This window comes from Phoxinus phoxinus (assembly GCF_949152265.1).
Source record: "Phoxinus phoxinus genome assembly, chromosome: 22".
NCBI lineage: Eukaryota > Metazoa > Chordata > Actinopteri > Cypriniformes > Leuciscidae > Phoxinus > Phoxinus phoxinus.
Window position 1 is genome coordinate 16667487 of NC_136897.1, and position 23434 is coordinate 16690920.

The following is a 23434-nucleotide window of genomic DNA, read 5'->3' on the forward strand; positions in this document are numbered from 1 at the left end:
GCATGCTGATTTATGGCTTGCAATGCAAGTCATGCAATCCTTTGCAAATGGTTTTATACACTAAGATCCACTGCAATTCCTATCATCACAAGCTTCTTTTTTTCTTGCTTGCTGGGGAATGTCTGGTGCTGTTCTAGTTCCTGCAGCCCCCAGGCACAAAAAGCTGCAATGCAGGAGGGAGCAATCAGGACACATTGTTCTAGAAAACACACCGCCTGTTCCTGTGAGTTTAATGAATTGGACGGCAACATAAGGTGACTGCAGGTGCTCTACTATAACACCATGATGTTTAAAAAGAGATGCCAGATTTCATGTTCCAACAACACAGATGCAGACAGAGGCCATCATATATGCATTATCACTGAGCAAACCTTGCCATTTCTTAGTGCAAAAATCTGGCAAATAACCATTTGCAAAAATGAAAGATGTCAGCTGTAGTTCAAGCACACTGAGCAGTTTGAGGAGAAATTAAATTCCCCTTGGGTTTAATCAGGGGTGGGTCGGTGCTAGAGAAAACTGAACAGCCATTTGTGCCTGCAGCAGGAGGCATGATTATATTTGACAGACTGAGGGAATCAATCTGGCAATAACACAGATGATGAGAACCACACTGACGTCTGTATGCACAGACCACTTCCTAATGTTACTCAGAGCTTTAGACTGTGACTAAAATGGTTAAAAAAAAAATACTAGCGGGGGAAAAATGTAAAAAAAAATTAATCTAGTCAGGAAAGCTTTGTGTGTGGCCGTCCATGTAATTTTTTGTCAGATGCCATCTCTTTAGAGTTTTTACCAGCGTTTCCTGGTGAACAATGACTATTATAAACTAGTATTTTTAAAGAGTCAGTGAAAAAGTTTCACGAAAGCAGTCGTGAATCGCTAAGTCTTTATATCTGGGTCGCAACTGTTCACAACTCCTTCACTGAACCAAACTAAGTTAATGACTATATTCTAAAATCACTCAGAGCCACAGTTAACAGCTGACTATCTCACTGAACTGAGTTTTTTTTCATTGTAATAATGATATCTAAAAAAAAAACTTCACATTTTGCTAACATATCATTGGTGAGCCTATTCATTAACTTCCAGTAATCAGTATTGTTCCCCAAACAGAATATTATTTCAGAGGTAGACTTTCATGGCAAAATTTTACTTAATTCAACTAGAAAAACATCCTAGCTTATATAACTTAAATTACCATAGTTTAGCTACATAATAAACATCCCTTCATCACAGCACACAGCAGTGGCTAAAAAGAACAGAAAGGCTTTATGTAAATTTGTTGCGTTTTGTATTTAGACTACTTATATTCAGAACAACCATCTTTAATCAAGCAATTCTGTAAAAGTAATTTGTTCAATAGTTTCTGCACAATAGTGTAAGATCGTCCTTCAACGATGAGGAGAAAGTTCCATTAAAACCCTGGGGCATTTGGCACTGCATAACACTGCATAATATCAACATGTATAATCGGATTTACAAATGCTAAATATCTCCAGATTGTGCACATGATGGCAAAAGGCAATTTGGAGAACTACAAAACCTGATTAGCCTGCTATCATTATGGTGATTATGGTAATGCTGAAATGTTTACTTGTGAATAACCACTATATTAACCAGGGAATTCAACATTTTGAACATATTGTAGAGAGGCTGCTTCGTTAGCCTTTGCTGAAGCCAGCCAGAATCAGCTGAAGACTTGAGCTAAACAACCATTTAAAATGTATTTGTCCATAGCATTAAGTTTGCAGAGGCAGACCCGGCTGCGTATAAAGTTGCTTAAAAGATCCCTTGAGATGTGTTTGACTTCCAAAGCTCCCTGTGCAAGAGCTCAGGAACACTCACTCCACAGTGCCTGGAAGCCAGACAGCTTAGCTTTACTTCCCAGTGATTGGCAATGAGAGATTGAGTTTTGCATTGGAGAATCAGCGTGTGTCTGTGTAGATTTTTAAGCTCTGTGGAGGTCAAATGCTATAATGAAACCAAAACGGTCACTCGAGCATCAATCGACTACGTTCATCCATTTCAAGATGGTTTATGTGGTTTAGGAAGATGGGAGTGTTGGGAGAGGATTATGGAGGACCCCTGTGTCGCAGAAGCAGGATATTGAATCCACAGGAGGGGTCTTGTGAGACCGTCTGAGGTGGGCCAGTTGAAAAAAAAGGGAATTAATCTGTTTTCCTTTATACTAACTTACTAGTTAAGAAACTGCAACGTGTAATGGTACTTCTCTCAAACGCACTGAAACTAAAGAGACAGAATCAAATTAAAGATGTCATCACTTTAAAAGAAAGATCAGTTGATTTGTTTTTCAAAGCGAATGGGTCTAACAACTTATTGTTGCTAGATAAATACATACAAGCCCATTCCAGAGCAATGGAGTCAGACTGCTAAATGAGGAAAAGCTTGTGAAGCTGGAAGGGGGAGGAGAACAGTCTCTGTATCACATTCGTATTCAGTCAACTGCACATTAGCTGTGACAAAGCAAATACAGCTCGGATGTAGCCTGATGACAGACGTTTGGGACCGAGCTCTGATCACCATTGTGTCGTTCATCCAAGTGTTCTACGGCAACATGATGCATTAGTTTGTGTCTAGCCATTGTGGTTGGGTGTCTCCTGTTGCCATGGAAACGGTGCCGACGGGCTCGGGGGCCGCTGAGAGCAGAGGTCAGTGGCGGGATGCCAGAATCCCCCCAACAGGCGTCATTAAACAATGCAAAGTGGACACAGCATGAGTCTGGGGCTCCAAGAGAAAGTCCTGCATTGATGCACTGTATGCGTTCAGCTACTGCAGTTGTAAAAAACACAATATCTGTTCCAAAGTAAGATATTGTAGACAGACAATGGCTGGTCTCTGTGTTCGCAGCCACACCCTTTCCTTCTTGTCGCTTGAGAAACCGGGAGAACGAAGCATCTGGCTCTTCCGAGCTGAACAAATAAGATTGGGCCGCATGACGGATATTCCTGCAGTAGAGGGGTCGTGTTATCAAAGAAGCCTTGAACAGGGCAGCGACGGCCAATACAAACAAAGCGTAAGCTAACCTCTCCATCTTCCACCACAAAACTCCCCGGTCTCTTCCCACACACCTATCTTCATGGATCTCCAGTGCTTGTGGGATAAGACTGCTCTGTTTGTTATTGAAGCCAAGGGCATAGGCTCACCTAATAAATGCTGGGTTAGGATTTCCCTGTAATGGCCAGAGAGCAGAGAGGAGGATGAGAGAAAGTGAAAGGAGATGTTTGGTGCCTGCTTTGTGTTCTCTTCATCAGCTGCTTAAATATTGATGTACTTGTCACACTGCTAAGGGTGAGAGAAAAATGTTCTTCCAGTGAGTAAAAGTGTCCAAACACAAACACAATATTGAGCTTTCTTCAGTAACTGATGACGTTTCAGTTTATAACCTCTAAATGACCCAACAAAATGACTGCATGTTCATACAAAGAAAAATAAAAGACTAAACCAGACAGTCTTCACGCAAAAAGTAAGCTAAGTAAAATTACCTGCATTATAAAAAGTAAGTTTTCTATATAATATACATTACAAATTAAATTATATTATATTCTAAATGTATGTAATAAAAAGTTAATTACATAAGTGAAATAGTGAAATATAAGTAAATAAAAAAAAAAAATATGTACAAATATGTAAAATATATATTATATTAAAAATATAGAAAAATATAGATGTCAATTGATTAAGCACTGACAAATCAATTTTACAGTCTATTGAGTCCAATCTAGTTCTTCTAATGACTGATAAACAGAGCATAACCTCCAGGGACCAGCAACCCTTAACCAGCAATACATATCAGAAGTGATGTAAAAAGGAAGCCACACTGAGTGATGGGAGTAAACACTGCACAGGACTAATTGTCTGAAACCATTTGAGCTGTCAAGACCAACCGTGCATAACGACTGAGAGGGTCGATTTTAAACTGACGACTAGGTCACCAAAAATGGTTAAAAAACAACAACATTTACAACTATTTACCCTCATGTGTCATAATAAACCTGGCATGTATGAAAAATACATCACATCTTAATGTTCACATTGAATGTAGTGGGTGAACAGCGAGGTCTGGTGTAGAGAGGGAAATAGCATCTATTATTTACTAAGAGACAAACAACAGACTGTGAAATACGACACAGTTTAAGGCCCTGTTTACACCTGGTATTAAGATGTGTTTTGGTCGATAAGATCACAAGTAGACGAGGCAGACACATACCCATTTACACCTGGTGTTTTAATCTCTTTTGTCCACTTTGAACCACTTCTGTCCTGATTTTTTCCAAGGGGAGTGTCTATGGGTGGATAAGTGTATGTTTTTTTTCCAGATCTTTTGATCTAATGGACAAAATACAAAATAAGCGTACAGAGAGGACAGAAAACATACGGAGAACATCAGCTTTCCGACAACTACAAGACCACGCTGAACGCTGAGTGCGTGTTAAAAATCAGGAATGATTTTTGAATGATGAGAGAAAACCATTCAGAATGAATAAATGATGAATCCGAAAAGCTGTCACTAAAATGGTAAAAAAAGGTTCTAAAGGTACTAACTAATATGTATATTTTTGGTATTAATATGTACCTTTGAGGTATAGTATGCACTTGTTAGGTACAAAGGCACACCTTTTGAAAGGGTACCACCCCAGTGACAGCTTTGTACCTTTTTTCTGTGAATGTATGTGCATCTGCATATGAAAAAGAAAAAATGCATTCAAACATCACAAATCTGAAACCACAATATTCCATTGGAGTAGATGACACATCAGTTTTTTTTTAGATGGGCTTTACAAAAACAGGCACTGCCCGCTGGATAACACAACTCCACATTGAACCCTAGGAAGATACAAGCTGCTGTTGAACTGTAACATGTCTGCTATTTCCTGACAAAATAATGTTTGCTTCAAAATGGCAGGCTGGGGAGGAAGAACACAGCGATCCCAGCATGCATTCATTTCTTTTTGGACCAAGTTAAATGCTCATTTTATCTGAAGAACATTAAAGGGAGGCTGGAATCTCATCCAACCAGGAAGCTGTTTGATGTCACAGAGCTCAAACGCTACAACTGCATTTGAACTTTAGAGCTACAGTCAGCAATCCTCTCCCTCTCTCTATTTTGGGAACAGTGCAAACATCATCTTCATCTCGATGTCAATTTATAGATTTTCAGACAGGTTTTCAGTCCTTAAATTATCCCAAAATACAAAGATTGGACCCAAGTTTAATTCCATCCCAAAATAAACAAATACAAAAATGACTTTTTCTCATACTATTATGACTTTCGTGCAACTGCGAGTTCACATCTCTCAAATCTGATTAATAAAGTCCGAATTGTGAGATAAAAAGTCGCAATTAAAACTTTTTTTTAAAATCTATGGTGGGAACAAGCTTCTATACAGACCACTAAAACACCTTAACAAAAAGTGCTTTACAAAAAATAATAGATAATTAGGCCTATGTAAAAATACAAAAAGAACTAAAAGAAAAATAAACAAAAAAGCAAAATCACATACAAAAATACAATAAAATGTATCGGTTTCGTATGATTATACTTTTTGTTCACACTTTGTTCAACCCCACTAATCTGAATTTTTACTTAAGTGCTTTTAACAGAAAACTCTTGCAAGTACAAAGTATAAAGAACTAAGATGAAATAACATCATGCTAACCACTTCATATTAAGCATGTTTATGGCTATTAGCCTAATCCTTCCATCCAACAAAAGAGCTCTGTGTTTCTTCCCATGATTAAATTACACTGATGGATTCAAAGACTTGTGCTTGAGGGAGACAAATTATACAGTGAGCTCCTGAGAAATACCTTACAGTTATTGTGTGACTTAATCATATATCGCTTTGAGAGATTTCTGTCCTTTCAGCATTCCTGTGTGGGGTCAGATGGCCGGGGCCCCCTTAGTGTCAAGAGTAATTACCTCCCACTCCAATGGGGCCTTTGTAAAGTGACGGGGGTAAAACAATCCCATGGAGAGGGAGAGAAACAGAGGGAAAGACAGAGATGGAGCACATGTTTACATCTGTGGAGAGGCCGTGTAAGCACATGTAAGATTTTGGGTGTCTTGAGTTGATGTGGAACAGGCTTAACATAAGCACATGAGCTTATAAAGTTTATGTCTGAGCACCAGTGAATGCCTATAATGTTTCTGAGGTGTGAAATATTTCTAGAAAAAAAAGATACAAAAGGGAAGCACACGCTCGTGATTTGTAAAGATAATCAGGAAGCATTGGACATAAGGAAATGAGTGAAAGACGACTGCTTACAGCAGGGTGGATTTTCTCAAATTGTAATGCAAGAGTCACGTATCACCTTTGAAGGCTTTCTATCATTAATGATGCCTTCAAGTCATGTTGGAAAGATCAAATTTGATCATATTGTGGATAAAGGATGTCAGCTGGCACTCAAAGTACCAAAAAGCATCCATGGGAAACCAGCATGTAAAGATGAGAGGCTGAAAACATCTCACTAAACTGCCACTTAGAGGAAAAACTCTATAGACCGCCAGCCTGCCAATGGATTTACATTTGATCACTGACCACATTGGCATTTGTGACTGTTTCATGGTGAGAGTGCTGTGGTCAGGGAGTGATGTATTTACGGACTGCTTAACTGTGAACTATTCTGCCTAGTAAAACAGCAGCAACAACAATAAGACATGTCATAATGTCGATAATTCAGATGAATGTATTTGAGTGCATCTGAAAGCCCAAGGAAACTCTGGAGATCGAATAAATAGCTTTGCATTAATCATTTTTTTTATTAATATCTAAAAAGACAGAAGCAGAACAGTTTGTTAAAAATGTCTTTTAAGCTTTAAATCTCTGACCACTTAAACTATAGCATAAAAAAAATCAGAAAAGAAGAGAAATAGGTAGCCTGCAATAATACTTGTTTGGAAGACAGGTTATAATTACAGGTTCAAATAGGATTGTCAGACATGTCAGTACTAAAAACAAAGTTGATGTTACCAGCATTTTTGCAACCCTTTCATTCGTGTTTGTTTGAGTGCTCTGAGCGTCAAAGGTTTCTATTTACAAGCGTTGAGCATTGTAGCCAATCACGATCATATCTGTTGAGCGCCTGAACGCAATAGTCAGAGGTGCCATGACAGAATTCACTGGAAATCAACAAGACCATTTAAATTTGTTTTTGTGTTCAAAAGTTTGTTGTCAGTAAGATTATTTTGGAAGAAATTAATACATTTATTTAGCAAAGATGGATTAAATTAAGCAAAAGTGACAGCAAAGCCATGTATAATGTTACAAAAGATGTTTTTTTAAATGAACTCTGAACTGTGGAAACCATGATATATTTAGAATTTGAAAAAAAAGTCAGTTTGCACAAAAATATTACCGGTAAGCAGAAAACAGTTTTTATCATTATAAATGAGAAATGCTTCTTCAGCACCAATTCAGTCGGTTCAATTCAGAGTCAGACCCCTATTTTGAATTGAAGTAATCAAAAATCTTTAAATTTTGATCAAATAAATGGTCAATTTGATCAAGTCACTTTTCTTTATATAGCCTAGCGCTGTAAACAGTACAGTCTGTTTCAATGCAGCTTTACAGGGATAAACAGGAAAAATAATGATTCAATGCAAACAGAGTTCAATTATGCTATAAAGCAGCTCAAAACAGAAAATCGTGTCATTGTTCAGCTGAGTTTAGTTTGGTGTTGATTCAGTTCCGTTCAATAACTGCGTAAAGATCATCAATATATGAAAATACAAATATACAAATATATAAAAGGGTTCAATTCAACTAAGCAGCTCTGTAGAACACGGTGATCTCATCATCCAGCTCAGGTCAGTTCATAGTGTCAGTATCATACCAATATTGCTGAATATTACGAGTCCCCAACTAAGCAAGCCAGAGGTGACAGTGCAGGAACCCAAACTCCATCAGTGACAGAATGGAGAAAAAAACCTTAGGAGAGCCAAGCTCAGTCGGACGACCAGTTCTCCTCTTGCCAAACAAACCAACATGTGTGAGCATAAGAGACTTTTGTTAAAACACACCAGATTTTAAAATCAAATGCTCCTAATGAACTATGTTCATATTGAACAATTATGGTCCTCCCTGTAACAGATAAATTGCAGCAGTACAGCTGAAGAACCATGTGCACCTGCATCAATTAATGTGAGTACTATATCCTTACTGTGTAACGGAATTTGTGTTAATGCCACGTAATGCCACATTAAATAGAAAGTATAAAAAAGTAAAAATGCGTAGTTGATACCTTAAAAATCTATTTCTACTAAACCTGACCCCTAAAATGACTTTTGTTCATTATAGGTCACCTGACATTGAATGAACTGTTGCTTTTCCTGTCTGGTATTTCACTGCTTGTTTGCAGCAGGACGTGTTTATACACGTATAGTTGCATAACCCATCATTTTCTTGTAACTGTATACAAACAGCTATACAATGCAAACATTGTTCTACACAGGAATATTTCAAGAAGACACTAAAACTCTGGCCAATAAAGTTATGCAGTAATAAAAATGAGTGCACCTTGTAGTTTTAAAGACGTTATCTCAGTTTTTAATTATCATCTCTGGGTGTACGTTAATTAACCGAAAAAGACGTGCAGTCAAAGTATGAGCTGGATGAACAGGCATGGCACAAGCAAGTCCCAGCACACACTGGGGCTGTGCGAAGACTTCAAAGGAGCACAACCTCCTTAGTCCTTTAAAATAAGCCCCTAAATTATTATGTAAGGAGGAATATTGTGCAAAACAGGCCGTGCATGAAGAAAAGGAATGAGAGTCTCAGGTTTGGCTCTCATTATGGAGTCATGTGCAGGGTGAACGGACATCTGGTTTGAGTAAAACAAAGTCAGAGCCTATAAAGCCCACGGCGGGCTGAGATCCGCCTGTCCCCAAATCACAGGAACCTCCAAGGGTTGCTCATCAAGGGTCTGTGGGTAATCCAAAGCACACAATGTTGGTTTCAGTGTATGTGTCCACTCAACGGTTCAGTCCGCGGTATGTGGACATGTAGTTGACTGAAGCTAATGTGTTTTTATTTTCCTTTCCTGACAAGGGCACACTACAAGACTGAGACAATCCACTGAGTCAAAGAGATGATGTTGATGAGGCTCGATGTGATATGAATCATGTGGTACAGAATATATAGTCATTTACCTTTAAAAATATATATATTTTATAAGGTAAAAAAAAAGTTCCTTTACCTTTAGGTTATCCTACATGCATCAATTGCAAGATCATTCTCTTCTCCGACTGCAAGTAGTCTGATTCAGTTGAGTAAAGTGGACCATTCACCAAAAATCAAGTCTAAATGAACACAAGCTAATGACCCTTTGTCTTGTAGTGTGTATTTCGCTTAAAGCTGTTTGGGAACTTGGGAATTTATTTACAAAGGTAGAGTTTATGTGTGTAATGGTGGGCATACCGTAGTTTAGCTACATTATCTTTAAGTTCAAAGCAAAGCTGGGCTGATGAGGAGGAGGAACTCGGCTCTTTGAGCCTACACTCACATGGTGCGTACAGAAAAAAAATCGTAACAAAAAAAAATGCTTGGATAAATTGGAACACCGAAAATGGCTCCAAGTCAATTGTGCTAGCACATCAGAATACAGATGAGGAATAAGCTTGGCTCGTCTCCTCAACACCAACATCAGATCAGTGCGAACCTGAGCATGTTTGTGGAGGGGGGAACAAAGAGAGACCACATATTAAGAGAAAAACAAAGAGAAGTGATGAATTGCTTCATTAAAAAAGCATTAGTAGAAGTGTGACCCAGTCAGACAAGCAATGTCCCTGGTGCATGGCTCATGGCAACAGTGCAATGCCGTACCTCACTGTCAATGCTGGAAATCCTGCTGATACCTGATGACTGTATTCTGTGGTGTGGATTCTGGAAAATCACTAGGGCTGTATCTTTACCAATATTCTCCCTTTACAGCCAAAAAGAGCATGTCTTTTAGCAGGTTTACTGTAAACACAGTAAGAATTCATGATATTACAATTCTGGCTGAGACAGATAAGAATAAATATGTCAGATTTTATTTAAATTTAAAATGTTTCCCTGGGACGAAGCACTCAGAAATGGAATGAAAAGACCTCCCTTTTAAGGCGAGACACGGCAGGCAAAAACATTGTGTGTTTTTTTCACTGGTCAATTTTGAGATTTTGGGCTATTTGTCTTCAATAACATGTCTTCTTTCAGACTTGTGGTGAAAAAAAGTCCAAAATACAGATTTAGGTCTTTATTTTACTACATTTTGTCTATTTGCGTCTGTAGATTTCTCCGAAATTCAACAAAAGTTGGCGTTTTTAATCAACACGCTGCTCCGCGATCGCTGTCTTCACCCGGTACGGGACGGTTCCAGTTGTGTTTCCATTTGAGCCATAGGGCACGGCACGATTACAAACGATTCTCGGCTGGCTAACCGTGCCGAACTGAGCTGGTAGAATCCATGAAGTGACGTCTCAACTCAGAATTGGTTACTTGTCTGTTGCCTGGCTACCAGTTTCTCTGGAGCTGGCTAAGAGGCCTATTTGAGCGACGAAAACACAAATTAATAATAAAAGTAAAAGAAATATTTGAAATATGATATTGGAAATATCATCCTCCATTACATGGTCGCTATACATCTCATATCATCTATTTTTGAGTTACCAAGGCAACGACTGACGCTTTTGTATTATATTCCAAAAAGCGGCCGTTATTAGCCCCACAGTGGAAAATGAAACCGTAACCGTAGCTGGCCTGGATCGGCATGGAATGGAACGGTTACGCAATCAGAAACGTTCTGCCCAATGGTGGAAAAGCGGCTATTCGTTCAAGTGATTCGCTCAAAAACAAATGCAGATTCATCCAGTAAGTTTTTTTAATAATTCGTTCAAATTATATATATATATATATATATATATATATATATATATATATAATTTAAAAAAGACTGCAGAAATTACTATTTAGTCAGAACCTACAGTAATTTATGTGATTTTGTTTGGTTGTCTGTTCAGAATCGTGGGAATTGTGATTGTGGAAATCGAGATAGAACAGCGAGATAAACGTTCAATCTTGTGGAGAAGACATTGTACTTGTCAGACTCAGAGCTGATGGGAAAATAGATGACTACAAAAGTTTTGGTTTGAAGGAAAAATCTCTGTGGTATTACGATGAAGGGAAAGTTTAATTATCCTGAATAGAGACACACCTAAATATCATTCTTGTGCCCATAAATTTACAAAAGATTAAGGTGGATGTCTTATTTTTGGCAGCCAATACTTTTTTCAGTCTACCGAACAATACAATAGTCAACAAGAGTGTCTGAATGCAAAAGTGAGGATGGAAAATGCTAGGCTATATCATTCTTCAAACAATCCTACAATTCTTTGCTATCTCAACTTCACAGCTAACCATTGTTAGCAATAAACCAAGGTTGATTAAACCAGTATCCAGCTGGATGTCAAGTAAGGAAGTGAGCCAGAAAGCCACGTAGCGGTCAGTCGGTAACTGTAATCAAGAAGAACCAAACTAACAGAGGCAGGAAACAAAGCATGCCTTAACACAAAGAAAAAATCTGTTTCCTCTCTTGACCCAAGGGACTTCTCAGACATCCAATACCTCAGTTTCAATTGTTTTTCATTTAGGCCGGGTTTATTTAGAGGAACTGCTGCCCTTTATTCTTTATTTATTGACTTTTAAATTGTGGATATGAATATGCTTTTGTTTATGTACAAGGCTTATTATAGCTCCTCACTTATTCTTATTCTGTGTTGAAAACAACTCTTCAGTCCAAGTCTTTCTATATTTTGGATTGTATTTACAGGCAATGTAGAGCCAAAACATGTGGATATACATGACAGATTATAATTATTATTATACAGGCAATATAGCCTGTGGTCTCTAATGAAACTGTCTCATTGAAGTATATGCCATATGGAAATTAATAGAAAGCAGAAAACAACATGCCAAAGTGTGTGGTCAACCGTGTGTTAAAACGTCATGTGTTTGCAATTATTAAAAGTCTGCTTAAGAAGGGGGAGGAAAACACCAAAAACCAATGCGTCATATTTCATCCTGACTGACAAACATCATTTCAGGGGTTGCGAGAAAAGTAGGAGTGAGCAGGCCATGCAGAAAAGAACAATAGAATAACAGAGACCGCTTTGGTCCTGCAGGTCTACACAATGGTCTTATTGTTAGTCCAGAACCACAGCAGATCTGGAAAGAAAGGAGAAGGAGAAAGAAAAGACACCAGCCCTCTCCAAAGACTGTGATCCTGACTCATGTTGCACATTCCTACAGATCTCAGGTCTGTTGCTGTGCGAGACGTGGACTCCGTTCTCACAGTGGCCGGGTATAAATGAGAGGAGGAACTGAAATGTGCTTTGGGGAAAGACCAAGTAGAATATGCTTCCTCATTTTAATAACTTCTTGTCTCAGAGACACTCCACAGAGTCAAAGAGATGATGTTGACGAGGCTCGATGCGATGAGCTGGCATTCTGATTTTGCATTTAGCGGATGGTGGAATGTGTCCGTTGGCTGTATGCAAATATCAGCACAAATACCACTAGATTAATTCAAACCGAGTCACTGTTCAAGCTGACAAAGAGCCAAAGACAGCCATCTTTAAAGGACGGTTTTCCAAAAAAAATTAAATTCTGTCATTATTTACACACTTGAATTTCTTTCTTCCATGGAACACAAAAGGAGTTGTCTCAAAGAATGTTCTCTCTTTTATATAAACATCATAAAAGTTGTCTGTATGATTCATTCACTAGCCTATATTCCAAATATTCTGAAACCTAGTAGCTTTGTGCAAGAAATATATTGAAAGTAAGTTATTCGCAAAAAACAGATATGGTCACAGTTCTCTGTCATTGTATGGAAAAAGAGCAGCTGGACAATCTGCTATAAATATCTCCTTTTGTGTTCCACATAAGAAAAAAAGTGAACTGTGAAGGTGAAGTGTGCAATTTGTGCACCACTAAGGGCAGCAAACAGAATTGCAAAAATAATGACTTTTCAAACACACCATTTTTTTAAACACTGGACCACTTTATCAAGCAGATTCATAACCGCAATATTGTAGTAGGCCTACCGCGCTATAGGCTACTGACAAGCCAACCGCAGAGGAATGCAAGTAACCGGAAAAGGAATGCAAAAATTCGCGTGTTTTCTTTTTTCATAAGGATACCTTTCTTGTTTTGAACTTCATGAATGTGTATTGAATGTTAAATAAGTTAATAATGATATCAAGACTGTTTATCATGGTGATTTGTACACTACAGAGCCTTCGTGGATTTGCACTTAAGCCTAAACAGACAGTGAATGAGAGAGATCGACTGAGCGTGTGCGATGCATCTGTCTTTGAGGTTAAGTCTTATATATTTGTGAAAAGATTGCTGTGTCCAAGGAAAGCAAAATATTTGTTGTATCATCCTTTTAACGTTTAAGGGTATTTAAAATGAACGGTGTCAGTGGAAGCACTGGTCAGCAATCCACAGCGCGAGGAAGCCGCGAGAAAATAAAATAAGCAAATCACTCAAAAACAGACGTTGGCGTAACAATGTAACTGCGCGCTGAGTGACAGCCTTTCAATGCGCAGAGACGCTGTTTAGTTTCGGTTACATTGGTTACTGAAAATGTCCTCGTTTTTTGTGTATGCTGAACACATCGTAACACTTATTTATATAGCAACAAATAAATCTAAAATAAATGCTGATAATATTGCGCTATTGAGCCACTCAAAATTACCACAAGGGAAATTCCTTCACCGCAACAGCCCTAGTAGATTGTAATTCTGTTTGGTGCCACTAGTGGTGATTTTTCTTTTTTTCTTTTTTACTTTAACAAACTTTTATTCAAGAAAAAACAGAATAGGACTGACTCTTATAAATAAGCAACCGTTCAGATAGACATGATGTTGTGCAGCGTTAAGATTGAGAAACAATTCTTAAATCATTTTAATGCTAACATTAATGGATGCCTACTTCAATTATCAACTTGTGCCCCAAGACTCTTCGTTGCGGAAATCAGACATCTTCAAAAGGAAGAACTAATGAAAAACAGCCACATCTGTGACAAGCAATCCATAATTAGAACTTCTTAAAAGGTAAGTCCCTTCCTGTCTTGCATCCTCCAATCAGGGCGGCCGAAACATAAGGGAGTATATCCAAAGCGTGCACTCTGACCTCCTTCATTTGATCCACTCTTTAAATTTAAAATACTGACGGAGTCAGTGCTTCGGGTCTTAGAGTTAAAATCACAGTCCGTTTTGATGGTGCCGACTGACACGTGTTCCCCTGCCATGCATAACACACTAAAAACCAAGATTGCCCATTTCAGTCTGACATAGAAGTAGATGGAAGACAGAATGTAAATGGTTTTCCAGTTTGCAGGCTCTCTCCAACCCTCCCCCACACCTTCCCTTGGCTGAACACCGGGAAAGTGCTTGATGACTTTACCGTGCCTGTTTGAAGGTCTGCTGGACTTCAGGACATTTAGCATGGACTGACAGAGAAATCACATTATTTAGTCCAGCATTACCCATTAGAGAGATGAGCCATGAAAATGAGCATGTGTGCATGAGTTGCAAGTGAAAGCAGGTTCATGACGAAGTGAGCATTTTCCCTTGATCTTCATCTGTAAGTTTCTGATCCAGCCTGGCAGAGCATTTCCATTCGGATTGGGAATCACCTGGTGTTCATTTGTTAGGGAGCAGAGCGGAAGATTAATTAGAGAGAACAGAAAGTCGATACAGCCAATTTCACTTCCACAGTAAATTATGCTGATGCAGTACAAACAGCATAATGGAGTTTTGAGGGGTGTGATTTCAGTCTCTTTCCTTCTTATTCTGTGTCAGGTAACAGTTTGTGCATCGAACCATGTGCATCCAGCGGGATCAGGCATCTGTTCTCAATTATGGCCTTTCTGTTGAGTCCACAAACATTATACTGTGTGTCCATAGGTTGAATGAGGGAACCAAAAATGCCCCCTGCGTCTGAAGGGAAAGAGGTATTTTGGTACATTCTAGCTGTTGTAAACAAAGCTGATTAATTGGTCGAAGAGCTTAGATCCCTCTCTAAGGTGACTGCAAGTGTGAGAGCTACTAATATGGTATGAGAAAAGCTGCAAAAACAACTTCCAACAGTGAATTCTGTTTAATGGATGTAATGTGGCCTCTAGTTTTACTCCACTAGTTATTTAATTCTACAAATGAAAACTTAGAACAGCACCAAGCAACAGGGTGTCCTGATTACAGGGAGGCCTTCACCCTGATCTAGGTCAACTCCCTCAGGGCTGGTCCTCGGACAGGAAGTCCAAAAATCGGGGGTGAGTTTCCAATTCAGAGGCACACAATAGCAACAATACGTGTGTGTTGTGCACTGTCTCCCCCTCCTCCTTCTCCTCTCCTTCCTTAAACAAACATCCTTCCTGTGGAAGATTATTTCAGATCAAGTCAGCAATTCTACATGAAGTACATTTACATACATACTGCATTCTAGCGCCGCAACGGGCACACCATCCATTCCTCTGACTCATTAAGCGCTAAAGTGGAGCGTCTTGGCCAGAGCGGTAGTCACGGATCAATGCTGACCTGTTCTAATTGAGGCACACTCGTTATGGGAAGGGTATTAAAAAGGACAAGAAGAGATTAGTGGAAACGTAATGATTTGTTGCAACTGCAGCGTGGGTAAACAAAGGCTGATGCGGAGCCGTAAACTAAAATGACTTGCTCATTGACCTCGCAGATTAAGGTGTGGCTGTTCTTATTTTGTTTATAAAAAACTAGGGAAAATAATAATAATAATAATTCTAAAATAAAAATCTATCTATCAAAAATATATTTATTCTAATATATATATATGAGAGGAATCTGATATATAAAATAAATGTTAAGGTGTGCAATAAGACGTTTAATACACAGGCAGTTCCAAGTCAGGTTAATCACTGTTCTATATTAATGTTTTCATTGAAGCACACACACACACGCATACTACATCACTCGGAGATCACGCTTTGCCCACACAGGAACATTCAAAAGCACAGAAACTTGATGTCAACACTGCCCAGTAACTTTTATTAATAAAATAGCTTTGCTACTTAATTACTACATAATATTTCTCTGCAATGAGGGGGTAACATCACTGGTTTTGAAGTAATTAAACTCACAGCTTCATTGTTAATAGAGGGAAACGCTGAACAGACACAGATAATTCACACATGCATCTCTTATCTCTCTCACTCTCTCCCTCTCGAAAATAATGAATTCAAATTAATGCTATAATTGAAACAAATGTTAACTTAAGCACTACTGTATCTCTATATCTGCTAAAAACGTGCAGAATGCAAAATCTAATGAGCCGTAACTGACGAAAATACAAAAAAATGACCCTTCCAGACAATATATTGCACTGCAAACATCAATGCAGCTTTAACTTGTCAATTAGGGCTCCACGATTAATCGCAAATTACATGTAATCGCAATTAAATCGAGATGGCTTATTGCGATTTTGAAAATCGCAAAGACTGCGGTTATCTTTTATGCGCAGCTCGTCATTGATGAACGACTCTGTAAACGCTGCTCCATCTGAAAGCACTGTGAGTTTGAGTCTCTTGTAATGTCCATTTGAAAAAGCAACACGCGTCAAACATCTTTCCAAACATGAGAAGCATTTATGAACCTCTTGAAAAGAAGACAACGTTTAAAAACATGCATTTACTCCAAACTCACTTCATAACGACAGATGAGCATAATTTGTTTGTGAGATGATGTGGCTTCTTACACAGAATAAGGCAGTCGTGTATTTATAAGTCATGTTTAATTAATCAACGCATTTCAATCTTCTGTATATTCAGCTACAGCGATAGGGATTTCCTGGAATGATGCACGGGCAGGGCATATTTATCGTGTCTACGTGAGAGCGCACTCTGGCATTCAAATGAAGCAGTATTAACTACCGGTCAGCCGCACTGCACTGAAAAGCTGTGCATAAAATAATCGCAGCCTTTGCCAAACCGCGTGCAGTTTTATTGCGATTAATATTGGTGAAATACCATAGTATAAGCGGGATGATCCACAGCTATAGCCTAGCTGTGCATTGAATACACTCCGCAGAGGCAACCTCCACTTTGCGTCGGGTGGTTTTTTGCCTTCACTTCGTGCATTAAAATTGTTTATTGCACAGCTAGCTGTCCCTTACATATATTATTTTAAATAATATTATATATATTATATACACGTGTGTGTGTGCAAACTGATCAACAGATGCTAACAATCTTAAAACTTAAGAAAATCTTAAATATCAGACAATTAACCATGGTCTATATATAGGTAACTGACAAATGTTAACACATGATGTCTCTCATTAGATCAGCCTTTGCATATTTCAGTCTCCTCAACCAATTAGCCTGTCTGCTCAAAGCTCCAAACAAATGTGTGTGAAAAATTCTGAAAATACAAAACCATTGCAAATTACACCAGGTGAAGGATTTCTCATTCCATTCCTTTTTGCCAGATAAAGCCAGCTGTTTGGGTTGTAAAGACAACCCAACTACACATGCAGTTACAGAATGAGAAATGAGCAGTCAAAGAGTGAGATCGAGAATACAGAGAATGCCATCCAGAATATAGTATGAACCTGATCAAAAGCAATGTTCTGTTTTGGGCTTTACGTGCAGTGAAACTGGATGAACAACATAGTCATTACTGACATTCAGACAGGGAAACGTGAGGAAATGCGTTGAGAGGGAAAAATGTTAGCAGGCTTTCACACCCTCCCCCAAAACACCAACATCAGCACTTCAAACAGAATTCAACAGTGACCTACATATATGCGCATCAAATCACTATTAAAATCAATGAATCTACAAAAAAAAAATCACCTGCTCTAATCCTACACAATGGTTTCTCTTGCGCAAACAAGATAAAATGACAGGAACTAATGCCAAATGAACAAAGGAAATGTCTATCTTGAAATCTTCATTACAATATCTCAAAACGCTTCCTAGTTCTTTATGGTTAAAAATGCATCAGACACAGAGTGAAAAGAGGGGCAAAGCATCTTCCAGGATTTTTTTTTTATTACCAATGCTAATTAGAGCAGACAATCATGTTGTTTCCCACAGCTTCAGAAAGCTCACTCCCTATGTCTGAGGGATTATAGCTGCATTATCCAATCCTTCCATCCAGCTGTGGTGAAAAAGCACAGCTGTACATTTAATGCCAGTCCTCGGAAATTCAAGCCCAGTGTTCCTTCCCTTTCAGGTAGAGAAACTTATACCTGAGCCATCAGTGAGACTTTGAGTTGAGTTTCAGTTGAGTTGATTCCTTTTTAAATCATCTGAATTGAGAACCAAAGGTATTGAGATTTGCAGACAAAGGTTGTTTCAACCCTGTAGGAATTAATTTCTTCTGCTGAACACAAAAGAATCTCAGTAACCAAAAAGTTGATGGGCCTATTGACTTCCATATCATTTTTTTTACCATATCTTCTTTTGTGTTCAGGAGAATAAAGCAATTCATATAGGATAGGTTTGGTACAACATGATGGTGAGAAAGTAAATGATGACAGAATTTTCATTTTTGGGTGAACTAGGCTATCCCTTTAAGATACAAGCACCAACTCCAGAGCTTTGGGAATAAGAACATGATTTTGATGGAAAAACTGTATGTTTCGCATCAAGTTGATGTTAATCAATGATAATCCAGTTAGAACTGTATGCAGCTTTGATCGGTCTTTCTCTGACTTATCCAGTTTCAGATTTTCTCCTCATGTCTGGTTGTCTCAGCACAGAAATGGATCACCAAGCAATTACCGCTTCCTCTTTCTGCCGCTAATTCATGACAGATTATTTAGCCAAATCAGCAATGTTTCACTAGGCATGGCTGCTTTCAAAATCTAGGCCATTTTTCAGCGCGTGCCCAATGCAATTCCTGAGAGACGAAATCATGCTTATTATTGTTTCTTTCCAGATCCTGTCAGCTCAAGATTATTGAGCAAAAAGATCTACAGGCATGGTAGACTAATAGGGATTTGCTTGTGGGGGAGGCTGGGGGTTGAAATTGGCATGGGAAAGTGATATGACACAGCATCCAGAGAGAGGAGTTGGAGGAGGAACAATAGTGCCAAATTAATATCAGGTTTATAGATTCACATTTATTTTGTGAACTGAAACACATTCTCTTCTTGGATGAGAACAGATCAATGTGTTGGACATAATGCTTCTTGAGGATGAGAATCAAACTTTAAAATGCAGTTCATCTGCTACCCACTTTGACGCTTCAAAAAGTTCATAAAGAGATCGTAAAACTAATATGAATTAAGGGGTTTAGTCCAAATTTTCTGAAGAGACTATCGCTTTATATGATGAACAGATTGAATGCAGGCTTTTATTCACATATAAACATTGTAGGGCTCCCCCCGACTAAAGATTTTTTAGTCGACTAGTAACCTAGTCGTTCATTTAAGCCATTAGTCGACTAATCGCACGTTTATATTAATTTAATTACTGGGGGCCGGATAAGCCTAGTCTATTCCGTGCTCAAGAGCACACATGAGGTTGCCGCAAAGCACTGGCAAGAGTAATGATTATAAATGTGTTGGAAAAAATAGCAAGGTACAATTTAATTGTTTATTAATAAACTAGTGTTTTCGGTGTCAGTGTTGGCTGCAAAGATCAAGTTGTTGATTATGACTCGCAATCTCAGCAGTATGAGCGTGCCTATAGAGAGAAATACAACTTTCATACATATTACATAATCAGAGAGTAGGCTATTTGTTTTCAATTTGAAATGGTTGGTTTAAAAGTAGACATTTCAAGCTTTCTATAGCTATACGCTGAGTTTCGGTTCATTTATGTGACCCGCTGCATTTCAGGGAGATCGAGACAGCAGAAGGCGCATCCTGTTTGTTTTCTTTATTTTACAAAACCACAACGTTTTGCTGTTATTGTGAGTGTGCACCAATAAAAGTACAGTTTGGGACCCTTTACAGTTTGGAATGTGTAGCCTATTACTCTAAAAAATGAGAATATTTTAAGTTGAAAAAATGCAAGTCATCGCGCCACCACGTCATGCAGTAAGTTTTCTAGCCTAGGCCTATACTTTAGCTTCCACACTCTGCACAAAGCCACAAACACTTGGATATGTACCTAATAATAGTGCACATTTATCTAGGTTAAAGCTAGACTGAGCGGCCATGTAAAGTTGCTATTACTTACGGTACGTTCACACGGGGCGTCAGCGTCAACGCTTCCCATTGAATTTGAATGGGTGACGTCAAGCGTTGCCGAAAAGAATTGTGGATCCGTTGGCGGCGCTTCACTGGCGTTGCTCGCGGCAGAAGTTGAGAATTTTTCATCTTCTGCCGCGAGCAACGCCAGTGAATCGCCGCAGACGGAAGCGTCAGCCAATCAGGATCGCTCTATGCAAATACAGTAGCCAGGCGGCAGCCCCGTGTGAACGTACCGTTAGGCCTACATGTTTCAAATGGGTGTGCACGAATATTCCAATTTGTTCAAATTCAAATTCTGTTTATTATTAGAATATTTAAACTAAAAGAAAACTTGACATATTGTAAGCTTGTTCTGTATATTGCCTAATCGTATCGTAAGCTCATAATCGTGGATGATAGGCGTACGTTTGGATTTCCTACCCGACATACTGTAATTTCCACAAGGTCCCACTGTTAACGATCTGGCCCTCATGGACGGACTCACTTCCTATGGATTTTTTTCCCGTGACTAACCGACTAATAAAATCTTGGCCGTCTAAGCCTCTTCTCGTTGACTAACGTTTAGTCGACTATCGAATCCGAAATCGCCCCCTAAACCTTCATGCACTATTCCTACGTTAGTAAGTTAGTCCACTAATATTGTTCACTTGAAGGATTGCCTGAAAACGAGTGAGCGAATTCGGACAGCCATTGAGCGTACATCGGTTGTTCACTTGTTATTGCAGTGCAATGTGGAATTGAATAAGTGCACTCAATAACGTCCACTGGTTTCGGACACCACTACAAATGGCAACAAATAACGCCCTATTTTGAAGGTATATGGGACGATTTCAGATTCAGCCATTGATCAGCGTACAAAAAGAAGCTCAATCGAATCTTCTTGATGTGCGAGAACATACTTCTGGAATGAATGAATCTCATTGGTTCTCGCACGTCAAGTGAACATGCTTGAGCTTCCATTTACTAGGCTACAGCTGATGTGTGAGTTGATAAATGTTTAAATGTGAATAAAAGCCTAAATTTCCATGCAAAACTAGCATTTAGACACCCTTAACCAGGCCCTGTTTAGCAATATGTATGTCACAATGACCTAACTGAATAAAACTTTCAAAGATGACAAACTCACTGACTCCCATTAAAGGAGATTTTCCCCACACTCAGCAGCAACATAGGCAGAGCTGCTCAATTGCTCTTTTCAAACCGGCAAATACACAAAAGAGCAGGCACACATAACAGCGTGAATAACATGATAGGGAGCTTCACTAATGAAGTGAATCATTCAATTCGTCTTTCAATTAAAAACAGCTTCGTTTTACTTCATCAGACAGATGTTTCTATGGGAACGGAACCCTTCACCTGAGACAAACACGCGTTGCGTGTACGTAGACATCTGTGCGAGTGAAGAGATATGCGCGGTTTATTACAATTACTTTACGAAATACTACATTACTTCTCAAAAACAAAAAAACATTCCCTCTGCCTTCAAACTAACACTTTAAAATGTTACCACAGCGTTAACATTAATGAAGTTACAGTCATAAACCATAATAACCGAACTGTCACCACGCATCACACCTTTGCTTCATTCACGCTCAATGCTGCCAAGACAGAACCGTTTTCTGTCAGATAAAACTCAAAATTGCTTTTAAAAGTGTTGCTTAGTCACTGACCTAACGTTACTGTAAAATATCAATGACAGCCAACCTGACATATTTAAAAAATCAATGTTGAACAGCAACACACCACGGTATAGAGAGACGCAGGGCAAAAGAAAACGCCCTGCCTTGTCTATACGTAGCCTACAACCTACACAAGCTGACTGAGGAAAACAATACAGAAAAACAACACAAACGCCATATAAATAACAAAATAACATTGTTTTGAATAGTAAAAAACCCTGTTAAAAAAGGTTAGAGTTAGCATCTAATTTCTCTTCACACGCAGTGAACGACTGACTGCCTGCCTGACTGACTGACTGACTGACTCGCACATCTATCAACCGTTTGGACACATTGCCACATGTGGAGAAGAGCTAGCATTGTTTCTCAAAGTCAAATAAAAAGCATTTTTCTACGGTAATACGACTGCGTATTGCGCTCATTCACGACAATTGTGATTCAAACATATTCAATGTACCAAATAGCATACGAAGCACAATGGTAACGTAGATGTGTAAGACTGAACATTATAGCGACATATTTCACTTACCTTTAACTTGCGTTTCATATTCGGCTATAATTTCCTTGTCCTTTCGGAATTTAGCCGGAGACGTCATATTGATCTAAACGGAATAAGTCCTGTCACAAAAGCGAGTAGCTAACACCGCAGAACAAAAGCCTCGTCGCCCGCACTTCGTCTACAGATATCCAGTGAGTATGTAGGAATGGAAAGCTGTGGATGGGTATTGTCTCCTGTCGATGATCAATCACGCCGCATTATTAGTCGAAGCTGCCGTTGGCTTCCTAGGTGGAATGTGTCCGTGAATGTGCACGCGAGGAATGAAGCAAAAAAACAGAAGAGTTTCATCCCACTGGATCCCCGCGACTTGACGCAGCGCCTTCAAAAGTTTCAGCCTTCTTCCTCCAGCGGTCAGACGTGTGAGTGAGGCGACAGAGTCTTCTCAGAGCAGGATGAAGGCATGGGTTAGATTTCCCAGCATCACACTGCACACACAGGGAAGAGAAAAGTTCACTGGATCAGATTTCTAAAACTAGTTCCTTCCAGTAAACTTCCTCAAAATAATTTCGCTTTGTTTAAAAATAGACGCGCCTCAAATCTCCTCTCTTTACAAACAAACTATTATGAAAAATGTAAACTGACGCACATTAAATAGCTATGTGAACTTATAATAAAATATTATTCTGAAATATGACAATGTTTATTTTCCTGCATGAAAAAAAGTATACTGTGTTAATACTGCATGTAAAATAACCCAGTCTTTTATATCAACTAGTCTTCTTTGTAATTTGCATGAGTAAGAAGTGAATTTAACTCTCAGCAAAATAACTTCCTGACATTTCTTGCTCACATTTCATCATCAGTGACATTCCCCAAAGTCAAAGATAAATGTGCAAATATATTTCACATTACAATATGGCATCTATTAAAAACACACATACTTTTCACCCAGTGTCATAGGTGTGGACAATCATTCTGACATGCTGCCATTCAGGATTTTATATCTAACATGATCA

The 23434-nt window shown here is 38.8% G+C and overlaps 1 protein-coding gene across 2 annotated transcripts in view; it reads right to left on the bottom strand.

The window, feature by feature from the left end:
* The window catches only part of srgap2 (SLIT-ROBO Rho GTPase activating protein 2), an 84107-nt gene that overhangs the window by 60182 nt on the left and 491 nt on the right, over positions 1 to 23434 (bottom strand). For both annotated transcript variants that reach the window (XM_079597995.1, XM_079597996.1), the window contains exon 2: positions 22449 to 22903. In XM_079597995.1, the coding sequence (XP_079454121.1) occupies positions 22449 to 22515 (67 nt within the window). In that variant the 5' untranslated portion in view covers positions 22516 to 22903. The remainder of the gene's footprint in view (positions 1 to 22448; positions 22904 to 23434) is intronic.